This window comes from Sebastes fasciatus, chromosome 16, assembly GCF_043250625.1.
Source record: "Sebastes fasciatus isolate fSebFas1 chromosome 16, fSebFas1.pri, whole genome shotgun sequence".
In the NCBI taxonomy this organism is placed as follows: Eukaryota; Metazoa; Chordata; class Actinopteri; order Perciformes; family Sebastidae; genus Sebastes; species Sebastes fasciatus.
Genome location: NC_133810.1, coordinates 16,229,741 through 16,255,506, shown reverse-complemented (window position 1 = coordinate 16,255,506; position 25,766 = coordinate 16,229,741). Strand labels below are relative to the sequence as shown.

General features: G+C 39.6%; 1 protein-coding gene across 4 annotated transcripts; it reads left to right on the top strand.

The window, feature by feature from the left end:
- Positions 1–1,868: 1,868 nt before the first annotated feature.
- arfip2b (ADP-ribosylation factor interacting protein 2b) lies at positions 1,869–24,212 on the top strand. 4 transcript variants are annotated; one of them, XM_074610116.1, is made up of 9 exons: positions 1,869–2,181; positions 6,051–6,161; positions 11,316–11,348; positions 13,366–13,474; positions 17,986–18,098; positions 18,214–18,435; positions 18,967–19,124; positions 19,926–20,100; positions 20,205–24,212. In XM_074610116.1, exons 2-9 carry the CDS (start codon positions 6,063–6,065, stop codon positions 20,358–20,360), a joined length of 1,065 nt encoding a protein of 354 aa, XP_074466217.1. In that variant the 5' UTR covers positions 1,869–2,181; positions 6,051–6,062; the 3' UTR covers positions 20,361–24,212. The 4 variants fall into 4 exon arrangements, with proteins under 4 accessions (XP_074466217.1, XP_074466216.1, XP_074466215.1 ...); XM_074610115.1 differs by having other exon boundaries at positions 1,869–2,210; positions 11,316–11,372; XM_074610114.1 differs by having other exon boundaries at positions 1,870–2,181; positions 11,316–11,372.
- Positions 24,213–25,766: the final 1,554 nt, after the last annotated feature.

The following is a 25,766-nucleotide window of genomic DNA, read 5'->3' as shown; positions in this document are numbered from 1 at the left end:
TTACAATTTCTCCCCTGTGCCAAGCGCGTAGGATTGCTACGGTGGCTGGCACGAAAATGCAAATGACCCTCTCTAGAGCCAGCTGTTGTTAAGAGTAGTGCTTAGAGTGTGTGTGTGTGTGTACATGGGATGTGAGTGGTGAAGCGAGAGAGAGAGAGAGAGAGAGAGAGAGAGAGAGAGAGAGAGAGAGAGAGAGAGCGGCGGCAATGGGAGCGAGTAACGTTATCGACTCCGGCCCAAGCAGGAAAAGGTAACAATGTTTGAGTTGTCCGTTCTGGGCCACTGTAGAAACATGGCGGTGCAATTGGCGGACTCCGTGAAGAGGACCCGCTCCCTGGATATAAACGGCTCATTCTAAGGAAACGAAAACACAATTCTTATTTTCAGAGATTATACACTAAAGAAAACATCCTTAATAATATTATATTCCATTTCTGCCAATAAATCCCCCAAATTGTTACACATAGTTGTGTAAAATTGTGTTTACGGTGTTATGTCAAACTCATAATATCTAATACATGCTGTGTAAGGCACTTATTTTGCATCCCTCCACATAACATTGGCTCCCCCACTGTATCAAGCTACTGTATGTTAATGATCTGCTGACTGTTTGAGGTGGGATGGGGCTTTTGTTTACATGTTTGTTCCCATACAAATGGTAGACTATTGTCTTTTTCACACAACTAATTGTCCTTTATCTGTGAGGATGAAGCAGAATAGTACTTTGCTGTAACACCATGTATTCATACCACACATAATTCACAAATATTTATTTCAGACAAGCTGTAGGGTACAGTTGACCTACAGGTCATTGTATACCCCAAGTGGATTTACAATTGCACCCACACAAGGGGGCAGGCTTTCTTCAAATACTGGAGTGTGTATCCAACCTTTGGATTCACAGTTAAGTCCTAGCATTTCTTGAGGGGCAATGAAAAGAACACGTACAACACACACGTCCCTGAGTTAATGTACAGCCATCAGCAGCTTGCTGAAACATGCACACATCACCTGCAAGGATGCTCCCAAAGATGGGTAATAGGCGTGCGGAGGAAAAATGAAGAACTATCACTCCGTTCCAAATTCCCAGGTACAACTCTGAAGTATGATGGAGGAAATGTGCTACAAAAGCTGCTGTTAATAAATTCAGTCAAAGGCATCGAACGATCATTAATATACAATAAACACATTGCCCTCAATTTGAAACTACTGAAGTTGGCATGCACACATCACGTCATTCATCACATTTTAAGATGTGTGGAAATTGATTGTTACAGGTAGTTCTGTGTTTGCAAGTTTAATGATGACAACATTTTGCACTTTTTCAATTGAACCTCTTTTATAGTCAGGCAACTGAGCTGCATTATAAAAATATGTAGTATAAATACATGTATAAATGGATAACGGATATGTCAGTGAATGTCACAGCCTAAGAGACAATCACAACAACAACACATAATAGATGCAACTCACACTGTGCCTTTTATTTACTCCTCTACTATTTTTTGTTTTATTGACACAACAAACATTAATTACTTCTTTATAGTTTTCTTCTATTCACATGCATGTTCTTTTTTAAATATGTATATATTTTAATTTGCTTAATGAATTGTATATATGTGTATATAAATGTTTTTGTTTTTATTTTGTTCTTTTTTATTAATTATTGATTTGACGCTTTGGCAATATTGTTCACCTGACAGTCATGGCAATAAAGCAAATTGAATTAAATTGAAATTGTATGAATGTATACTAAAAAATGAGTCACGGTTAGCACCAGGTAGTCAGTTTTTTGCTTTTCTAGCGAGTAATACATCTTCTCGTTGAATAGACGATCTTCGGATGGGGAGCGCGTCTGCAGAATGAATTCCTCGGTGTCGTCACTTCCGTGAAGCTTTTCCTCCTCCTGGCTTCATTAAACACAGAACATAGAGGATTATTTACCAAGAGTTAGAAGACAAAACGCAGCTAGAACAAAGGCTTTACCTGGCTATGTCATTTAAATACTCTTAAACAAGAGCACTACCGCATTGTTTCCCTGACAACGGACAGTGTTTTTTCCTCTGGCTGACAAAAGACCATCAGCCTCCTCTGAGCGGTGCATGAATCCTGGGATGCACTGACGTTAGCCTGCTATTAGCTTCAGCTACAGCTCTGTTTAACGACGGGACCCAGCACGCCGTAAGTCAAACCGTCTGAAAACGACCGAGGTTTGTGAGTTTACATTTCTACCAGCTTTTGACCTCACTGGGTTGTTTTCAACACAGCCTCCTCCTAACAGCTGCATGTGGCCTTTTTCTAGAAAGCATATTCAATATGGTGCCCGCTCTCTCAACAAATAACAATTAATCTGTTGTGTTTTACTGCCTGAATAAAGACCCACTGTGTTGGGCAGATTGAACCCACCAGGCGAGGCCTGTATCCAGGGTTACCTGCTGGGGAGAGAACACCTGTACACCTGTGCAGGTGCACCTGTCATGGCTCCCAGGGGTTTTTGAACTGTGCACTATAATAGTAAACTCACGTTATCTTACCTTAGTACCTTAGTAATAATGAAAAATAATAATAATGATAATAATAATAATAAACTTTATTTGTATAGGCAAGGCAGCTTTATTTGTATAGCACATTTCAGCAACAGGGCAATTGAAAGTGCTTTACATAAACATTCAAGAACATTGCGACAAAGAGCAGAAGAACATTAAGACATAATTAAAATAGTTATAAAAACATAAAATGATTAAAGATTAGAAAATAAAAACAAGCTAAAAATAAAATTCAGGATTTAGGAAGCTAAAATAGAATATAACACACAAAAGTAAAAGCTCTAGTGCATTATAAGATCATTATCTGGTTTAATAAAAGGCAGCAGCAAACAGGAAAGGTATAGCACATTTCCAAACATAGTTACAAAGTGCTTGACATAAGTTAAAATAGTGCAAACATCAAGATAAAAACAATACAGAATAAAAACATATGCCAAAATAAATAAATAAGACTTTTGTACAAAAAGTCAACAATAATGAAATTTAAAACAAGGGATTGCTATAAAAATTATATATATATATATATATATATTAAATATAATAAGAACATTGTCTCTGTTGTAGCACAAGTTATTAGAGCTCTTTTGGAAGTTGCCCATTCCTAATAGACTGTTAATGATTAATATTTAAGTAAATGTCCGAGCTCACCCTGTTGCCATTTCACTTTAATTCAACCTGGTTTATGTGACTTGACTGAGAGACAAAATATAGTGGATTAAGGCACTTATTGCAGATTTACTGTAACTAGATCAGGGCCTATTTCATATGTAGATGTTATGCAAAGCAGCAGTTGGTTGCTCAGTCTATGAAGACCTTTAGTCTCTGGAAAAAAAGTGTCAAGTGAAGAATCCAGCATGTGGCACTACAGGTTAACATCAAGTTTGTCTTAATAGGAACAATTAATATGGAGAAAATGTCAAGCCAGTGTTTCTCATCCCAAAGCTCTGACACAGGAGCAGTGAGAAGTCTTAGAGGACTCTTTTTGTGTTGAGTATTGTTGAGCAAGAGAAGTATAATGTCTAAAGTCAACAGAGGAGATGTGTCATTCCTCAGGAAATGGACTGGGCATGGCCCACAAAAGCCCACTTACAATAGGCGAGGTCAGAGCAAATGTAAACAATCGCTACCTCCCTTCAAACAGCATCTGTGATGTTGGTGCCAGCAATTGATCTAACCGCCATAAACCTGCCGTATAGTTATGTTCAAGATACAGTCAGCCACATGGTAGCCCATCTCACAAGGACACCAAGCTTTCCTTTTTGCTAATTCCAATTTTGCCTTAGTTTACTTAGCCTAACACACATTTATCATACACTCATTATTAGTTATGCTGCTTATGAGTTATGACCTGTTTCTGTTGTCGGGAGACTAGGAAAGCGCTATATAAATGCAAGTTTATTTACCAATTAGAGACTGGAAGTAAAGCATTACTTTGTCACGGATAGGATGTACTTCTGTTACCTGTCAGACTCCCCACCTCTCTATTTTATTTCCCACAAATAGTGGATTGAACTGGTGTTACGCCTTTCATACTGTTCGCTAGGGCTGCAACTAACAATTATTTTCATTGTCGATTAATATGTTGATTATTTTCTCGGTTAATAAATTAGTTGTGTGGTCTATAAAATGTCAGAAAATTGTGAAAAATGTCAATCAGTGTTGCCAAAAGCCCAAGATGACGTCCTCTGTTTTGTCCACAACTCAGAGATTTTTCATTTACTTTTCATAGAGGAGTAAAGAAACCAGAAAATATTCACATTTAAGAAGCTGGAATCGGAGTTGAGACTACTTTTCAGCTGTTCTGGCACAATGATTTAAACTCCCACGGTCTCCAACAAATCAGGGAACAATATTTCTTAACTGGTTGCCAGTTGTTCTTTGATTCATCTTGTAGCAGCCACTCACATCAGTGTGCAATCATAGTACCCTCTAGGCCGACTTTCACTTAGTAGCCGATAATTGCTCTCCATCTGAAATTATTAGATAAAATCGACATACATTAGTTACATTTATTGGCTCAAAACACCCACCAGTGCATAATGAATCGCATGCTGTTTTATTGACTCCTGTAAGTCTCTCTTTGCATAGAGCTACTCTACGTACATGCTGGAGTTTATCTAGCCAGGTGTGACGTTAACCTGTTTAACCGACATCCTGCTCTGCAGTGTATGCAGTCTGTAGGCCTTCAAATTGGCCTAAATTTTGCACCACTATATTTCATTTGTTTTACATTTCCATCATCACATTAAAGTTTATAATAGTGATTTGTTCAAAACATGACCGTTTGTTATACTATAAATAATTCTAATTATTATTTATTTAACATTTTAATCATCACATTATAAATGATTTGTTCAAAACAATGCTGTTGTAGTTGCTATATTTGTGACAAAATAAAGCACTGTTAATTCTGTTATTAATTTGTTTATTGTTTTCTCTTAAAAAACAAAGACAAAAAGAACCGTTAGAGTAGCGACGCACCGATCCGACTTTTTCAGTCCCCGATACCGATAGCGACACCTGGGCTTTGGCTATCGGCCGACACAAGTACCGATCCGATACCAGTGTTTAATTAATAAGTTGTATGACTCACTGTGTGGAAGTGACTGGGATCATTCTTTTATGTGTAAGACAACATCAGGCTTGACCTCAACATTGTTTTCCTAACTTTGTAAAATAATATGTAACAAATAAATACATAGATATACATTTATTTAATTGTTATTTATTATTAAAATAATAAATCATACACCAGCAACTTGGTCAAAAATCTTAAAAAATTAACAGGAATTAAAATTCTGGTGTAAACCTTTTTAATGCAGCAACAAATTGATCAAAGCTTAAACAGGAATTCAAATTCCAGTATATAATGTGTATAGGATATAAACATAGAACTGAATTGAATAGATCGACCCCATTGTCACCGATACCTGATCCAGCTATTTGAGTCAGTATCTCCCCAATATCCGATCCTGTATTGGTCTATCCCTAGTTAATGAATGACAAGACAATGTTGATTTAAACATTTTGCAATCCCCCCCTCTAGTCTGGGTTTTTAGCGAGTGGGTGCTGCTAGCATCCCTTCCTGTAATGAGCTGTAGAATAGAGTAGAGTGGCCACTTCAACAAGGCAGCTCATTGTAGTGGCGGCGGCGCCTGAGCGTGGGGCTTTCATAGGTGTGTTGTTTTTATGCCGAGCGGTAGCCTTGCTCTTTGAAAACCACCTCCTCGCTTATTTGTGGCAATTATATTCCCATCCTCCCTAATGCTGTTTTGACTACGCTCTTTGGTCTCTCTGCTTCAAAGTAGCATTTAGGCCTTGCTGTTTTTCCATCTCTGCCTTATTCACTTTATTTACATACAGTTGTTTGTTTTATTCACATTTAATCTCTCTCTCTCTCTCTCTCTCTCTCTCTCTCTCTCTCTCTCTCTCTCTCTCTCTCTCTCTCTCTCTCTCTCTCTCTCTCTCTCTCTCTCTCTCTCTCTCTCTCCTTTTTCCACACAGACATAGTGCATTATGACAGACAGCATTATGAGTAAAGCTGCCACAATGGAGATTCCTATCAACAGTAATGGTGACACAGGGATACTACCAGAGGATGACAGCCTTGAACAGGTGGGTCACAGATACTGTATCAGTTGACAGTCTACTGTGTGTATCATTGTGAGACCATCCGGTGTAGTTGTTGTTTACCTATTTAAAGCCATTACACAAGGAAACCAAATGTGCTGCAAACTGTTGGTGTTTACCCACTTGCCATCCGAAGCCGACCAAAAATGTGCACATTCAAAACCAAACAGCAGCAACCGGAAGAGAGTACAGAGTTGTTTATTCATTTTCTTGTCAGTAATTCATCATATTTTTACTATTTAAAATAAAAGCTCTCACACTGCTAGACCATTGTTGGCTCTTTACAGCTTTCATGACTGTTGCATAAAAGTGTTTTTACTGCAGTGATGATGTGATTTTTCTGTCTGAAATATATATATACATATACAGTATATATATATTATTTATAGTAATAATAGCTTTATTTGTATAGCACTTATCTAAACAAGGCTCTAAGTGTACGCTTGCTTTTTTACTTCAGGTTGTACTTTATAATGAGATCACAGTGAATTACAGTTGTTTCATCAGGCAGTCAGATATTGCTTCCTTTTTTCTTCTTTGTTTTTCTACTAAGGAAATGAAATTCTAACAATAGCCTTAACTTGATGATGCATTCAATGATACAGTACTATCGCTGAAGGCTATATCACTCACACGAGAGCGCACATGAAGAAAATTAAACCTGCATTTAAGCCTGACGTCATTACGTGGTGGTGTTACGGTTGGTTTATCGCAGTGCAACGGATAACTGCGTGCCTCCAGTTGTTTGAAGTTGAAATCGTGGTCATTGTTCTCAGCTATCACGAGATCAGCTAAGTGAGCTGGCTCTTTTCACACCATTCACACTACCATAGTTCTACTCTGAGGTAATATGTACAGTACAATTTAAGACTAATCCTATTAGCAAATACAGTTGTCAGTCTTGACCACCAGCTGTGTGAATGTGGCCAGTTATTCTCTCACATTGCCTTAATGTACCTGTATTCACCTTCTCAGAGACACACACAACCAGAAGTCCTTGTGTTGCTTAGCTATTGGAAAGAGAGCCTACTGGGAAATCAGGTGTTGGGAGTCCAGCTGTCTCATGGGAACCAGTTGTTCCCAGTAACAGCTCATGTGGCCTCATGTTCAGGGTTAACCTTAAAGGCGCTATTGATAACATTCATCCACTAGATGTCACATTCTCCGTCCCCCGTTCCATTACATTTACTTCACAACAAGTCGTTGCCAGGCACTTACCGGTAATCTCAGCCATTTATCTTTTTTTTCCACACTAACTGACGACCCTGAGATACCACGTGATACCAACGTCGTTATACTATTGGCTCACAAGCCTTGTTAGAAGTGGGAACCAGACGTCAGACATCTTCCACAGAGATAAACAAAATGTTCGTTTTGGACCTGCCAAAATTTTTAAAAATTATTAATTTACAATCATAATTTTTTTTCGGGAAAAGCCATACTTTTATTCAGCACTTTTCTAAAAGCTCTGTGGATGTGGATTTTTTTTTATGTTCGTCTACATAAAAATGTTATCAATAAAACCTTTAACACTAAGTGTTGAACTGAAATGCTAAACTGTCAGTTGTAGTTGTCGATCTCCGGGTGGGGACTGTTTATTTACAGAACGAATAAGCACTTGTGAGCCTCATTTGAAAGCAAAAGACACCATGCTCCAGCGCAGGCAGTGGTAGAGCACCAACATTTAGTTTCCATCATTTTCACGTGTGTGTTAGTCGGAGTCTGTTGGAATGAGATAAGCAAAGAGTTGTAGAGTAAGTCAGGTGGAACAGGTTGTTAATTTTCCTGCATCTCAGGGCACACCTTGTTGGACAAACAGACTGAAGATCCTGGAGGAATCCTGTTATTTGCTCACCAAACTCTGTGTGGCTCCACTAAAGTAGTAAAAGAAAACCTACATTCTCACCCAGCTTGCATGGTGAAGCAAGTATTCACCCATTTGGTGTGGCTTCCCCAGTTTACTGTATTCATGTATGAGAAGTGTTTAGAGCTGCACTCTTTGGTGCTGCATATTAACCAGTTGTCATAGCAACTCTGCAATTAATCTGAAGCTGGCTGTGCTTTGTCCTTGGGTGAAAGCCCTCTGAAATCAGATGGATATCTGCTTTGCAGCGCTCAGTTTAAAGCTGCAGTAGTCTGTATACCGTGCACATGAAGATTGGCAGGTTAAGGACAGACAGAAGTCTGGTTTCAGATGTCGAAGCATTGCGCTTTTGTCAGAACAGGTTCGGTGACTGGCAGTTTGACAGTGACAGATACGGGATTGACTGCCAGCAGCATCCTGGCAAAAGCATCAGATGCATCACACTGACTCACTGGTGTCTACTCAGACAATCAACAGCATTTTAAGATGCTCATGCTGTTACACACAATATCTAATAAGTGATTCCTTGTGCTATTAATTTGGAGATATCCCAAATATATTGTTAGAATTTATAAGCCGCTGGATGCCATAGCATTTTGTTTTGGTACAACATTTTTACGTAATCAGACAAGACATTTTCACAAATCTACATAAACTCGCTGTTAAGATATAAATGACACCCAGATTTTTTTATGATGACTTATGGCTGGCTCCGACTACACAATATCAGCCCGATTTATAGCCCGACACGGCCGTTGTAGTGTGTTGGCTCGGATAGGGAACAACAATGAATTATGCAATTGAACAAAAATATTGTGTAGTCTGAACCAGGCATTAAAGGTGCAGTGTGTAGTATTTGGTGGCATCTAGTGGCGAGGTTGCAGATTGCAACCAGCTGAAACTTCTCTGTGTGCCAAGCGTGTAGGAGTACTACGGTGGCCGACGCAGAAACGCGAATGTCCTTATCTAGAGCCAGTGTTTGGTTTGTCCGTTCTAGGCTTTTGTAGAAACATGGTGGACTCCGTGAAGAAGACCCGCTCCGTATGTAGATATAAACGGCTCATTCTGACAACGATTCATATTTTCAGGTGATTATACACTATAGAAAACATACTAATCAATATTATATTCCATTTCTACCAATAAATCCCCATAAATGTTACACACTGTTCCTTTAAAGGTGTTGTAGTTTTTTTCAACTTAAAGCTAAAGTAGGCCAGATTGGAGCAATATGAATAAAAAAAAAAAGTTATTTTTATAAAACGGTCGCTATATCGTGACAGTAGTACATGAAACGGGTAACGTGAAAAAAAATCATGTGCCTCTGTGTCATCCGGTGCTCCTAATGGCATCTGCAAGATTTCACAGACTGGAGGAAAACAAGCAGTAAGAGCTGATCTGAGGTCTGCTATCCATCTGCTGTCTATGAGAGCCAGCTGTCAATCACTCGCGAACTCCGACCAAACGGTCAAACTAGGCAGAGCTGATCAAATATGAATCAATATTATGTTACGTTAATGCCTATTTCTCTCCTCAAATGTTTTCAGAATCATCTTGTAGTGCACGGTTTAGCTGATAAAATGAGAAAGTTTGTGACGCCGCCACCATTGTGAAATCTGGTGAAGGAACGCCAAGTTCCGGTCACATGACCAAAGCACAGCCAATAGGAACGCTCTCTCAATAAAATGACCTGTGATTGGTCAAAAGATTTTTTAAAGCCTGAAAATGCCTGATAAGGTGCATAAGTCTAGTTTTCTCTCAGAACACTTGAATTACAACATGCTGAAAGGTTATTATGGAATTTTTGCCCAATGATGCAAAAAACATACTGCCTACTGCCACTTTAAGGAACAGGCACTATGTCAACAAAGTTTCCAGGGAGGGATCAGTGTCTGCGTCAGCTTTCTCCCACGTTGAACAGATGCCACAACACGAGGCAAATCTCTAAAAGAAGAGATGCAGACTGAAAGAAGGAGAAAATGTAGTTAAACAGGCTTTGTCCTTGTTTTTTAACATGTTTTTCGGTTGTTGGTTCAGTGTCTGGGTAGTTAAAATATTCATCTTTGCAAGAGGTTAAATGGTAAACTGTCAGTGTTGGCTACAGAAATTCCTCTGTTGCTATAATGAAGGCCATTTGGCCGAAAGGTTACATGTTACGCCTGACAAAACCCAGATAATTGTCTTTTCTGGAAATCAGAGTGTGCTATCTGGAGTTTGGCCACTCAACTTTGGTGTTTATGTGGATGTTTGTGTGTGTACACAGTTCCATCTTGATTTCTTTCCCCCCCTCAATGTTAATGTCACATTTAATGTCTGTAAATGTCTTGTAAAGAAATATCTTCATATGTGCAGTGTCGTGTTAGAATCAGTGTTTTCTTTTTCCAGACAGTGATGGAATAATATCATGGCAAATCTGTAGGGGTGGGAATCACCAGAGGCCCCACGATACGATGTTATCACGATACTTAAGTCACGATACGATCTGAGTATTGTGATAAGATATATTGCGATATATTACCTGTTTTCAAGCTCCAAATTATGCAGTTTGTCAACATCTGTTTTATCTAATAAGATACAGTTTTTACTCTGTTCATCTCAGAGTTTTCATTCACATATCTTGAGGTCAGAGAGGTCAGTCAGTTTTTCCTCGCCACAATTTAGCTTTGGAGCGTTTTATTATCGTTCTTCCCGATAAGCCAACATAACATGGTTGATACCAATTGATTGCTTAGGTTTTTCTAGTTTCATATTATACCAGTTGTACCAGTATACCATCTTCACTCTAGCTTTAAGACTGTAGTGGCCGGGTTGTTAAGAGGTTAATAGTTTATATAATAAAAGATCGATACCTGACATTCGTGTATCGATACAATATTGACAAGCAAATTATTGCGATACTATGCTGTACTGATTCCCCCTCCCCCCCCATCCCTACAAAGCCGTGGTAACACAATATAGATGGAAAGTACCGAGCAAAACATGTTCACCCAGTGGACTTTAACATAAACTATCTAAATGCTGAGTCCTGAACTGAGCTGCTGTGATATCAGTCATCACTGCTCTCATCCTACATCCCTGCTGTCTGTCTGTGGATATTATGATGCTTTTTCTGGAATTTCTTTTACATCATTCAATCTTGTTTCATGATTTCAGTCATGGATTTTTCTTTTTGTCCCCTTTCTTTTTCTATTTGTTTCTTCTTTGTTGTTGTTGTTGTTGTTGTTGTTGTTGTTGTTGTTGTGTTTGTCGATTCGTCCTCCTCCATCTCTGTGCAGGCTGCAAAACTGCAGTGGAGCTTAGATGAGAAGGTAGGGAGCTCCAGAGGCACCAGGGTGAGCAGGCCATTCGTGCATTTGTGTGTGTGTGTGTGTTTTATGTTAGTGCGTAGTACTGCTCAGTGGTTTGACGTTATGCGGCATTAAATTGCCTCGCATCGCTACGTTGGTTCATTTCACATAATGTCAGATATTTCATTTTTATGGCAAACCACTGTGCAGCTCAAGTTGTGCTGCCTGTTAACTCGGCTCCTACTAACTCTAGATAGAAGTAGTCTCTCAGATATGTTTTGAGAGATATCCCTCAAATAGATTAGTATTAACAGAATAGCTGACACCTAACACTTGGGTGTCAACATTACAGTCTGTTTCCATTTGATTATTCAAAGCCATCCAGTGTGTGTTGAGCTAATATAGCCTAGATTCTGTGTGCATTTGGGTGACGTGTGAGTGTGATTTCCTAATTTTAGCGGGTGTTGGTAGACAAAATAAACATGGTGTCATACTAATAATCACCTCTCATACTATTGCTGTAATATTGATGTGATTTGGCTGCGCTTGTTCTGTTTTTGATGTTTCAGTCATAATGAGAAATTTTCTGGCAAGAAAGTCAAGAGAGCTGACCGTGATTACAAACAGATAAGGCCCTGAAGCAGAGCGTAGATACATTTGTAATAGAGTGCTACAGGAATGAGGCTTTTACTTGTCTTAAAAAAGGCGGTTGCTAACAAGTGGCTAAATGAGACTACTAAACATCATTACGCCGACTCGTCCGCCTTTACAGCCTTGTTGTGTATACTTGCGCTCATGTGACCGTGGTGTAGTTCGTTTATAGCCTAACGTTAGCTTTTTACTTCTGGCGATTGAATTCACACCTCAAAAAGTCATAGAAAAGTGGTGTTCATTTGTGAAGATTATCTTGCTGAACAAAATGTGCAAGTATCATAAACGAGTGTTTGCCACAGAGCTTATTTTCTGCAATAATCCAAAACCCAATGGAAAAATCCCATTGGCTCTTTGCCGAGGGAACCAGGGCGATGCTATCTTCCAGGTTGACAAAAATGTGTCATCCCTGCAGCACTCTATAGATACATTTTTCATCATGCTGATGATTTGTTGCTTAACCTCCAACAGCACAAATCACAGCAGTTGTATTTTTACTTCCTTTTGGTAGAATCAATGACACTCTTTGTGTTTGCATACAAAAAGGAAACAGCCACGTCCCTTCCAGAGGTTAGAGCTTCCTTATCACAGCCTCACTTTAGAGTCTAAGCCTAAGATTTCAGGAAGTGTCCTATATATTATTCTGCCGTTTACATTTTACGATGGCCATAGTTCAGTGCGGCGTTTGTAGCAAATGAAATAGGCAGCAGTTCAATTTAAACCTGTTTATTGGAGGAAGTAAGGCTTGCATACGGTTTGCCAAAGTCAGAAATCTGTTCAGGCCAGATTTTCCTTTTCCATAAATTCCTCGCAAATGTCTTTACTAGCTGATACATGAGCAGGAAGGAAATAAAAGAAAACAGTGAGCTAAATTAAACAAAACACACAAGATAGATCGGGTTCCCCTCACGATCCAGAGCTTGACTGAAACCTGTGATTATTTTGTAAGGAGAAAATAGTTTGCTTGAGCATTTCCAGGCTGCATACATCGTTGAAGTCACTGCTAGACTTTAGGTCTGTCACTGTGGCATTTTAGTCCTCTTACTTGCTCCTTTCATGGCAGGAGATTCAGTTGAAGCCATCAGTTAGGTTGATTACTAACTGGGCACTTAAGCAGTGTGTTTTCTGTCTTTCACACAATTCATAGTTTTCCCTGTTGGCTTCCAGATAAGTGGTTGAAAGTAGACACTGCCTGAAGATTGTGTGTACTGACTAACCTCTCTAACATAGTAGTGTTTGTCCCCCTCTAGTGAATAAACCTTTAACCTACACTGTCTGAATTTAACACTCGAGTCATAATCTCCTCCTGTCTACATATCCCCACCCAAAACCCTCTATCCTTCCCCTTGTTGTTGTTTTTTTTTATTTCCTCACTTAAACCTTGCAGGACCTACAGCAGGTGATGGTATCAGGTCCCAATCTCAACGAGACTAGCATCGTATCTGGGGGTTATGGAGGAACAGCAGAGGGTATCATCTCCACCAGCTCAATCAAAGGTAGAGTCCACTCTTTGTCTCTGTCACTCATCTCTGACATCTTTTCAGTTTCTTCTCAGCTTTACTGTCGCTGCCCCATTTTTACTTCTTCTGTGCTGCGCCTCTGACTCGGGAGTTATTCAGCGAGTCTAATAACAATGAAGTGTTTGATTTCTGGGGCCTTCCATTATCCTTCCCATGAGACGGTGCTGCAATTAATTGGTGGTCAATTTGCGCTGATTCGCCCCTAGCTTCACTAGCCTCCACTGCAGCTGAAAATGTGCCTTCGTGGTCTTTATTACTCTATGTACAGATATGGGAGGAAGCAAGGTGGCAGAGTGAATGATGAATTATATTAATTTCAAGCCTCAGTGTTTGGTCTAATAGTATTAGTGTAATGTATTTACTGGATTTAGTCCCAAACGGCATGTTTAAAAAAATGCAACTTTAACTACTGCCGTAATCACCAGACTTAACGAAAATACCATGTTAATTATGAAAAACAAACCTTTTTAAAAGATATCTGAAATTGCTCTCCCCCACCAACTTGCATTGTCTGAACGCAGGGTAATGCACCACAACTCATGACCATCTCAAGTTTTCAGATATACGGCAACAGTAACACCATTGAAATACGGCTGCTCGATTATGCCAAAAATCATAATTGCTTTTTATTTTGGTCAATAATGAGATCACTATTATTTAACATGATTACTCATTGACTTTGTAAATATTAAGCATTTAGAAAGAACATTTTGTAGGCTACATTTTAAAGTTTAATGCATCAATCTTTTGAAAAATTAAGAGGCTAGATACATGAAGAACTTTGTGCTCTAGTAAACAGTTTAATCATAAACACATTGGTTGTATAGATAGGAATGGTGATGACACAGTCAAAAAGGCACACCCACAAAGCATGGTAAATGAAACAGGGTCTGTGGTTCAAGACAGGCCATGTGGGTTGTCGACATCGCTGCACTGAGGACCGTCCGCCTCACAGCGAGCACTAAGCGGCGAGGTCCTGGCGAGGTCCTGGCGAGGGGTGCTGTAAAGCATCATCTTCACCCCGGGCCTTTCCAAGCTGACCTAGAGCCGGTCGCAGTGCACCACCACGGAGGAAATACGCCCCTCCAAGCGGGCCAAAATGCACCGCTGTAAAGGAAAGGGGTGCGCTGGATTTATAACTGCAAAACGTTGCGAAATGTTGATTATCTTGTTTTCGTAATCTTTGGAAGCCAAAATCGTAATTGAAATTCGTTAATTATACAGCCCTCCACTGAAAGACAAGTTCATTATCATGTCAGTGGTTTCTAAATGTCAGGCAATAGTCTAAAGCCACATAATTTTAACAATTCCACACGTACCCTACGTCAAACACTGGTACTCAACATTAATCATAGCAATGATGAATAGATCCAATACACTGTGTCTTGGAGATTCTTCACATGTTGTGTGATACTGAAGTTCCACCAAGGGATTCATTTTCTAGTTCAAGGCATTGACTTCAGCTGTGCAGCTGTATACACCGTGTCAAAGGGAAATAACAATACTCTCTTTACTGCTTATATAATACTAATATTCCTGCATCTTTGTCCCACTCTCTCTCTCTCAGGCCCTGCTGTGCGCTACAATGCAGAGTTTAACAAAAGGATCCCAGTTACAGCATTAGGTGGCTCCTTAACCTAACTATTATTAATAATGGGGAGCTTATTTCCAAAATGTGATAGAATCATTTTTGGGGATGTTTATAGTATCGCGAACATCCAGTTTGTAAATACTATTGTTAACTGCAGTACACATAATGTGATTTTGATTTTAATGGATATTTCTCACATGATGGCTCTCTCATTTTGGAAAGATGCTTTTTATACTGAGTGTCTTTTTTAGAATGCTGGGAACCGGATTCTCTGTCCTTCTTATCCTCATCAAATTTTCTCTTTTTCAGTGGAGAGAAGGGCTGTACAATTATTTCTGCTTGCTCCTCTTCTTCTTGGACAAATCATATCTTTTTTCTATCACTCGGATTTCATTAACATATTCTTCTTCTTTCTGGTTGGTTTCTCTTGCAGGGGTCTGCGCTTTTTTGTTTTTCCCAGAATAACTCTCTAAACTCTCTGAACTTCTCTGCAGCAAAACAGAAACTCGATTCATGTCTATCATGGTGTATATTTGTATTAAGATCTTGAATATTAATGGAAAAAGTAAGATGATGTTGGGAGAACCATAGTAAACTTTTAGAGCCCTTCATTTCTCTCATGTTAAAGGGATAGTTTGGCTGTTTTGAAATGGGGTTGTATGAGGTACTTTTCCATAGTGCATTACTGACAGTAGATGATGGTCAGCACGCCCCCAGTTTGGAGAAACAGACAGGAGTACCGTCACGGGAGCAAAGCAATGTACTGCTGTGGACGGGACCGGCAGCAAAACATTTTTTAACCATCTAAAAGAAAGGCCCACCTAAAAAGATCATTATCAGTTTAAAGGGACTGTTTGTAACTTCTTACACGTATAAATCAATCCGGCTCCGTGTCCCATGCGCGCTCGCGTGTGTCTATGCTGTTCAGATTCAGACTCCCACACAAACTACGCGGAATCACCAAAACCGCAAAGTTATATCTAGTGAAGCCCGTCTTGCAAAACAGTGTTGGCCGCGGTCGGAGGACGCGGGGGAGACCGTAGCTTTGGTCTCCAGGGCCGGAGTCTCTGCTGTACTCTGCTCCGCTGCCTGCCTGCCTGCTTGCCTTCACTCACACGCCGCGCATGTTCTCGTTATTTCTCTCCACTATCACGTTTCCGTCCCGTGTCTTTGTGAAGTGACGGTGCTCCGCAGCGGGAAACGTTATCGTCCCCGACCAAAACTGCGATGTCTCCCCTGTTCCTTCTGACCGCGGTCAGGAGGCTGAGGCAGGAAAAGCTAACACTAGGATCAGCATTGTTTCATGGAGAGACCCCCGTCAGGTGAAATATAGAGTGATATTGTGGTTTTAGCTGACGTGTGTCGCCTCACTGTTTTGAGTGATGTTCGTTCATGTCTATGTAGAGCAAGCACAAGCGCGAGCCCGCCGCTGACTTTCGTTGACTTAACGGCCACAGGTGTCGCCGTTAACAAGCATTTCTGATTCTTACAAACAGTCCCTTTAAGTGTACGCTATATTTAGAATATTTTCACCACTTTATCTTGCCATCAGACGACCCTTTCCGACTGGGAACTGAACTGAAAGTAAAACTTATCTATACTCTCTTCAAAGTCAAAAACAGTATAGATAAGTTTCACTTTCAGTTCAGTTCCCCGTCCGAAAATACCCTAAATATAGGGTACACATTTTTTTGGGTGAGCCTTTCTTTTACAGTAGGCAGCTAAAAATTCCTGCCGGCCCCGTCCACAGCAGTACATTGCTTTGTGCCCTTGCTGGTACTCCCGTCTGTCTCCAAACTGGGGGTGTGCCGACCGTCATCTGCTGTTAGTAATACACTGACTAACGATAAGTACTTCATACAACCCCACCTCAAAACACTAAAACTATCCTTTTAATCTATTAATTTCATCATAATTAAATGAGAGGCTGATCCAGTTCATTTAGTATGACATCATTTAGTACTGCTACAATTCAAACTGCCCCCGTCTTCATCATCACTCATTTGTCTGCATTGTCATGCACTAAATGTTGTCTTTTCATCTTTGTACTTGTCTATCTTTGTCCTCCACCCCCTTTCCACCATTCCCTCCTACATCCTCCTCATCTCCCTTTTGTCGTCTTAACTTTTCTGTCTTTTCTGCATCTCCCTGCTCCTCCCCACCATCTCCCTCCTACGTTATCGTTCCATTTTTTGGCACGCTTGTTCAATCATTACTTCATGTTCAAACCCCTAAATATCCAACTATCATTTTAAATCCTGATCCTGTAAAAAAACATTCCCATAATTTAAAAAAAAAAAAAATCCCTCACCCTACCCTAATTCATACTCGCCCTGAACCATTCCTCCATCCATACCCGACCCGACCACCTACCTGTCACAGACCTGCGTATGAAGGCCAGGCGAAGTAGCGCTCCCACAAGCACTTCGTTCCTCTGCCAATCAAATGAACGCCAAGGTACTGGGGAGGGAAAGAGGTGAAGTTGAATGCTACGGGCTCTACATTGATTAATCAGATTGCCATTTTAGCAGTGACCCAAAATACCCCTACAGTCTACAGTATTTCCTCCTTTTAATAAAAATAATTTGGTGTCTACAATATCAATTTCCTTAGTCCAATGTTTCCTCCCAGTTTAATTCTCTGCATTTTCCTGCTATTTCCTCACTCATTAACTCTAGCTCGCTCCTATGCATGTTTTACAGCATAGCAGACAGATTTCAGAAACCATCCTCAGTTTTGTCTTTATTGAATGCAGCACAGTTTTAATGCACTTTAAGTAGTTAAGGATTCTCTATAAGGTCTATTATTTGCTGGGCTTAATCTTACTTGAAAGTGTTTGTTTGTGTTTGTTATATACCATGTACCTGTGTTTTTACACTCGGGTCTTATCTCTCAGGTTCCAACATGCACCACAGCAGCAGCAGCTCGTCGATGGCAGATGAAGCGACCCGCGGCGTGGCTGTGGAAAAACTAGAAACAATGAAGAAGTGGGGTCTCAACACTTACAAGGTATCTAAGGTTCTGGGATGTTGAGCTTCATGATAAAAAAGCTACTTGATACAATCACAGAAGGGAACTACGTTGTGTTACTAGTGTCTCCGTGTGTCTTCCTTCATTGTTTCAGTGTACAAAGCAGATGATCTCGGAGCGTTTCGGTCGGGGTTCCCGGACTGTGGACCTGGAGCTGGAGGCCCAGATTGAGGTGCTGAGAGATACTAAAAAGAAATATGAGAGCGTGCTGCGATTGGCCAGAGCGCTGACCAACCACTTCTACAATATGGTGCAGACGCAGCAAGCGCTGGGTGACACCTTTGCTGACCTCAGTCAGAAATCTCCAGAGCTGCGGGTGAGGCCTCAAAATCTGTTCATGTAGCTCTTATGTCTTAAAGGTGTTATTGATAACATTTTTACTTAGACGAATATTTTTTTTAATTTATTTTAAATGCATTTTTAAATACATCTACAGAGCCTTTATAAAGGTGCTGAATAAAAGTATGGCTTTTCCTGAAAACAAATTATGATTGTGGAAGATATCTGACGTTTGGTTCCCACTTCTAACGAGGCTTGTGAGCCAATAGTAAAACAACGTTGGTATCACGTGGTATCTCTGGGTCGTCAGTTAGTGTGGAAAAAATGGATAAATGGCTGAGATTGACGGTAAGTGTCTGGCAACGACTTGTTGTAAAGTGAATGCAATGGAACGGGAGGGAGAATGTGACGTCTAGTGGCTGAATGTTTTCAATGTTATCAATAGCACCTTTAACTCTTAGATATTAATCTACAGCTTGCAAGTTAAATAATAGGTTTATATAGACAAAAAAAAAAGCATTAATGCCATTCATGTTCTATTGTGTGCATCAATGCCTTGTCTTTACAGGATGAGTTTGGCTACAATGCAGAGACTCAGAAGTTGCTGTGTAAGAACGGGGAGACTCTACTTGGTGCCATTAACTTCTTTGTGTCCAGCATCAACACGCTGGTCAACAAGACCATGGAGGACACCCTGATGACAATCAAGATGTATGAAAATGCCAGGTAAGGACATGCAGTATGTTAATTATTCCTTTCATTTAAGAGACCAGATGGATATCATCACCAACCAACCAGAAATATTGATATTGTTTTGATGCACACTCTAATACCATTAAATGAATTGCCTGTATTGTAACAAAAATAAATATTGCACATCTTAATACATTAATCTGAGACTAAACTGCATTTCAAAAGTCCTTCAGGATTAATGAGAATAAGTGACATAAATAAAGAGTTCTCAAAACAAATATATTTATTATTACTACAACAAACAGACAGATCAGGTTGGTGCCCTGTGTTTGTGCCAAGCCGATTGAATCCCCACACTGACCGAGTAAATTACTATATTCATTGAATGAAATTCAAGGAAATTATACCATCTCTATACATTTTCATTTAGTTTTCTTCACAGAAGTGAATGAAATCCTGAGATATCAGCCAACAATATTTAAAAAAAAAAAAAAAAAATTGTCTTACACCCCTTAAAATGAAGAAGGGCTTACAACCCCCTGTGGAGCTTTAGTGACCCCTCGCGGGGTCGGGACGGGACCCCCAGGTTGGGAACCAATAACCACCTATTTCTTAAAGCACCTGAACTTGTTTTCAATTTTAAACTTTTTTTCTATATCAATAGATCAGATTTGATTGACAGTCACAAAGCAACCTACCAACTGTCATCACATTTTTATTTAAATATTGCTATCTATGTATCATGTGATTATAGGATATGTAGGATCCAATCTCTTAGGGTAAAGAGAAACGTTTTATTTACTACTTTATTTTCTCTACTCCTGTTGTGAACAGACTGGAGTTTGATGCCTACCGGTCAGACCTGGAGGAACTGAGTCTGGGTCCGAGGGATGCTGTTGCCATGGCTCGCATAGATGCTGCTCAGGAACAGTACCAAGTCCAGAAGGACAAGTATGAACGCCTCCGCTCGGATGTCATCATTAAACTCAAGTTCCTGGAGGAGAATAAGGTTAGTGGGCAGCATCATCATCATCAGTCTTCAAAGTGAGAAAAGTTCATCCAGGTTTGACTCCATGTGTTGTCTTTGGCTCCCTTTGTTTGTCTCTCGCTCAGGTGAAGGTGATGCATAAGCAGCTCCTTCTCTTCCATAACGCCATCTCGGCGTACTTTGCTGGCAACCAGCAGCAGCTGGAGCAGACGCTGAAGCAGTTCAACATAAAGTTGAGGCCTCCAGGGGCCGACAAGCCCTCCTGGTTAGAGGAGCAGTGAGAGGGTCTGCTAGACCTCCTGCAGCCTCCTTCTCGACCACCTCCACCTGTTACCTGTTGAAACCCCCAACTTACAGAGGACCACTACGGAGGGAAACCAATAATTAGGTGGATGAAGATATGAGACGAGCGTGTGGACAGATGAGGGAGGATTGGACTGATGGATTGCAGGGTATTATTGATGGCTAAATGCAGCAGGAAACCCAAGTGGCCAATTTCATGAACAGTCAGGGGGCTTTTAGTGCCTCTTCCCAACTTCCTTTTTTTCACTCTAACCTCGTCTTTGTGCTTCGTTCCCAGAGGTACTGTTCATCTCTCCTTTCCCTCTCTCCTATTTGACTCCTTCTATCTCAACACTATTTTGCCGTGTGAGCTTGTGTTAGTCATGTTCTTGGCCATTATTGTACTCCTCAAGTGCTCCCAGTGCCCTGAGTTAAACTTCAGCCCCACACCATCTTTGTAACAAAGACGGGCGACGAAAAAAGGAAAAATGATGAAACACACTCGGATGTAACCAAACACCACATCGGAACTCTTCCAGACCTTATCACTCTCCTCGTGTGCCTCCTTATTTATGAGCTAAATGGCCTGCAGGAAGAAAGATAAGTTCAGTAAAAAAAACTACACATGAAGTATGGTACACTGGAAAGGAATGTCCAGACATGTTAAATCAATGTACATTTCAAATTAAGTACTTTTGAAATAAATAGTATATGATTGTTTGTAGCTTGTAAAAAAAACAAAAAAAAAACACAATGCTGTGTTTAGTTTAGTTTTTGCTTAATTTGACTTTTTTTTATTTTGTAATTATTTCAGTTCTAGTCAGCTTGTATGTCATATGCTTCAGAGCGAAGGACAGTATAGTGTTTGGGCAGTGTTTGGGCAATGTGTGCTGGTGCTTTAGACTGTAATTATCAGAAACGCTACAGATTTAAATTGTAACCTGAAAGTTGTTTGACTTTAACTCGTATATGCAACGATCATATAAGGAACACTGCCACAGCTTCCCAAGGGTATACTGGTTGGGCTTGTATTTTATTTACCCAAAGAAAATTGAGAGAGATGTTTACTGGACCCGAGGGACGGTTGAACTATGTAAGACGGGTATTAGGGCTGTCCTGAATAAGATTTTTTGGGCTTTGAAGCTTCGGTGAGAAATATTTGAAGGGATTTGAAGCTTCGGCACAGTGCCGCTGCTGCACTACTGTACACACACAAAACTCTACACATAACAAACAGCCATATCCGCCTGAGAATAACTAATAATGTTGTGGGATTATGAGATTTATACTTCATTATTACATACAAAAAAACAAAAACGAAGAATTTGAATACTGATTTGGAGGTCGATTACCATGGCAACGGTCGAAGCATTCGGGTCAGCCCTAATGGGTATGTCAGTCGGTTAAGATCTTGAATTGATTTCAAGATTAATTAAAAAAACTTGAATGGATTCACTCCATTATTTAATTGTTTAACGGACTGTATTTAAACGGAATTCATTACATTTTGTTTGTTTTCACATTACACACATTAAATTTTTAATGTGTTTTGTCTCAAAGGTACAGTGTGTAGGATTTTGTTGGCATCTAGAGGTGTGGTTGCAGATTGCAACCAACTGAATACCCCTCCGCTCGCTCCTCCCTTTCTAAGACTTCGGTAAAGTGAGCCGCCGAGTGCAAAATCGTGGTAACGCCGTTCGCCTAGCTCAGAGGCCATCCTTATGGTACATGTCCACAGGGGCTTTTTTTATAGTGAGTGATTGCCTTACTTTCCAGCATTGGAAGTATGATGTGCTTGAAGCTCCACAGCTTTCAACTGACCTGACCTGAACTGACATGGCAGCTCGTTTGGAAACTTTCTTCTCTTATATCACGAAAAGAGTTCACTGAAATGTGTTTCCGAATACATGTGAGGCAAGAAATAAGTATATAAGTAATATACAGTTTCTGAATCTGTCTTTATTTTGAATCGACAGGGGTTAGTTTAAAAGTTTCTAGGGAGTTTCCAGAGGTAGCGAGTCGCATCGGACGCCCGTGATTTGCATATAATAGCCTCATCTTTATGCAAATGAGGAGCGGGCAACGTGATGGTCCGTCTCTAGAATCGCGCCGCCACGCTGCCAGAATGCATTGCACGGCTGCTTACTTAGACAATGAATGGGAAGCGTGGAAAAAGACGGAGGCTGTGGACACGAACCATTATCATAATAACACTACTTTAGGAGCAATGGAACTCAAACAGCGGCTGGCGGTACAACGGTTTTGCACTCTGTGGCTCACGTTAGAGCCAGTGTTTGGTTTGCCGGGGCTACTGTAGAAACATGGTGGACTCTGTGAAGAGGATCTGCCCCCTATGTAGATACGAAGGGCTCTTTCTACGCTAACAAAAACACAACACTAATGGAAACATTGTTAGAAATATTATCTTCCATTTCTGCTAATAGATCCCCCGAAGTGTTACACACTGTTCCTTTTAAGTTTGTTTGTTTAAAGTTTTGTTTTTAAAGTTAACATGTACATTGACATCTCATCTAGCGTCATATCTTTCAGTCTCCCTAAAGCAGAATATATTTGTCTATGGTTACCTTTCTTCACACTGAAGATCACTGTAGCCATCTAATATTACTAATGCTAATATTTCAACATTTAATCTTGTAAATTAGTAGTTGGGTAATGGGATAACGCTGATGATTCATCATTTGTTCCTTTAACTGAAACGTCATCTTAGTATAACGGTAGTAAACAATCATCAATTGTTGACAATTAAGAGGTTATACCACAAAATATGGACATGGTACTACATATGTAGTGTTGAATTTGTATGCATCACTGTATTTATTATGTTCATTTTGTGTGTTAATCTGTTGGAATCAACATATTTGTACCCTGAAATGTCTGGTTTGCAGATGACACTCCAAAAAATGTTTCTAAACTAACTGATCAATGGTGGTTTAGTTTTCCAGTGTGAAGTTCAAATGAAGATAATCCGGTGTAATGAATGTTTTATCATCGCTGAATTGAACTCAAGATCAGTTAATGGGTTAGTCCTCCACCTTCTCGTCTCCTCTGTATTTGCATGGCAGGCAGCGATCCAAAGTGCAGGTGCAGATATGTGTGGACGCACTGATGCTCTACTCTTGGCCGTCTGCACGCCAGCTCGCATGGACTGGCATAACACCATGCTTACGGTTGTTGATTTTAAATCTTCAAACTGGCTGAAGCGGGACCCGGAATTTGGGTTTCCTTTTAATGCTGCACAACTTAAGGACAATTATGAAAGGAAGTGGATTTGGGTTTTGATGAAAAGACAGGCTTTTCTGAACTTGTACATGTCAGTGTGTCAAATGGGTGTTTTTATTCTCGCTGAAAGAGTCTCAGTAAGACCTCAGCCTCACTTGCGGTTAAAATTGCAGTTTCACTGGTCTGTTTGACCGTCACACAGCAATATTAACAAAATGTGACTCCTCTTTTTTCCAAACCTGCCCCTTTGAAATTCCTAAACCCTCAACACCAAAATGAATGGCAATAGGTTTATTTTTGTTCCGTAGTTGTGAAACTTCCAGTAAATTGAAAAGTGTGACAAACATTTAAAGTCGCTCTTACAAGCAGTCTTTAGATTGTTCGCCGAGAGAGAACCAAGATTTATAAAATGAGATATTTTATTTGTGTACAATCAATATTTTCTAGGCTGAGCTGGCGTATTGTATGAATGATTGCACATAATGGTATTTAAGATGATAAATGAAGTCGTGTCATGGATTGATGTGATACTCTGCCTTCATTCCTCACTCAGACCTGAACAGTCCCACCCCACCCCCGAGGGAACAAAATTAAAAGTACACATTTTCAAAATGCTCTGACTGTATTTTCTGTTTCACCTCATTTATATCGCACGCTGGCCCAGTGTGTTTTCTGTTGCATGCAAACAGAGAAGCAACCATCTGGATTCAGTCAAATAATACATTCATCTGGTGATTACAATTGTACAGAGCTCTTTAAGAAGTAATCTTGATCAATCATCATTGATCAAGTTTCTCTCCTGTAATTAAACTCTCCTGTTTGATTATTGAGACAACTGGAACTTTAACAAAAGTCTCCTCTCCAATATCACGAATACATCTCTGAATCAGCTCTCTTCTGACACCGGAGTACCAGCAGTTCACACACAAGTTGCATTTGTTTTTTACATATTAGTGTCAATTTCAGAAGCACTATTATGTTTTTGTTTTCTTCAGTTGTTTTTTTTTTGTTTTTTTTTACATCCGTCTGTTACTGTTTGAACAATGACATACAGTATATAGAAGTGTGTGTATATACAGTATATACTGTATATTAAGGCTCTCAAAGTTAATGTGTTAATGAAACATTAACGCAAATTTGTTTTAACACATTAACACAACAAGCAATTTTTAGGTTGTATCAGGCTCAGTTTTGAAGCTAGAGTGAAGATACTGGTATCATATAAAACTAAAAAACTTAAGGAATCCATTGGTCCATTGGTACCAACCATGTCATACTAGCTTGTCGCGAAGGAGGCTAAATAACTCCAAACAGAGGCTAAATTTTGGTGAGGAAAAACTGGCATGGCCATTTTCAAAGGGGTCCCTTGACCTCTGACCTCTAGATATGTGAATGAAAATGGGTTCTATGGGTACCCACGAGTCTCCCCTTTACAGACATGCCCACTTTATGATAATCACATGCAGTTTTGGGCAAGTCATAGTCAAGTCAGCACACTGACACACTGACAGCTGTTGTCTGTTGGGCTTGACCTTGCCATGTTATGATTGGAGCATATTTTTTATACTAAATGCAGTACCTGTGAGGGTTTCTGGACAATATTTGTCATTGTTTTGTTGTTAATTGAGTTCCATCAATAAATGTATACATACATTTGCATAAAGCAGCATATTTGCCCACTCCCATGATAAAAGTATTGAATACTTGACAAATCTCCCTTTAAGGTACATTTTGAACAGATGAAAATATTTTAATCGATTGACAGCCCTAATATGTATATATTTGTGTCTATATATATGTATATGTGTGTGTGTGTGTATACTGTATACTGTACAGTATATGTATGTGTATATATAGGCTATACATATACTGTCTACATATATAAGAGATAGAGAGATAGAAAGCAGATGGTAGTATTAGTATTCTCATATAATAGGCTACCATACTCATCTTAACCTGCCTTTGTTAAAGTTTTGAATTAGAATTTGGAGATTCGAAGATATGTAGAGCATGTACATGCATTCATATTTATATATTATATATAAATTTATATAGAATTATTTTTGCTATACATTTATATCTATATATATTATATATATACATATGTATGTGTGTGTATATACACATATGCCTATATGTACACATATACATATACACATATAAAA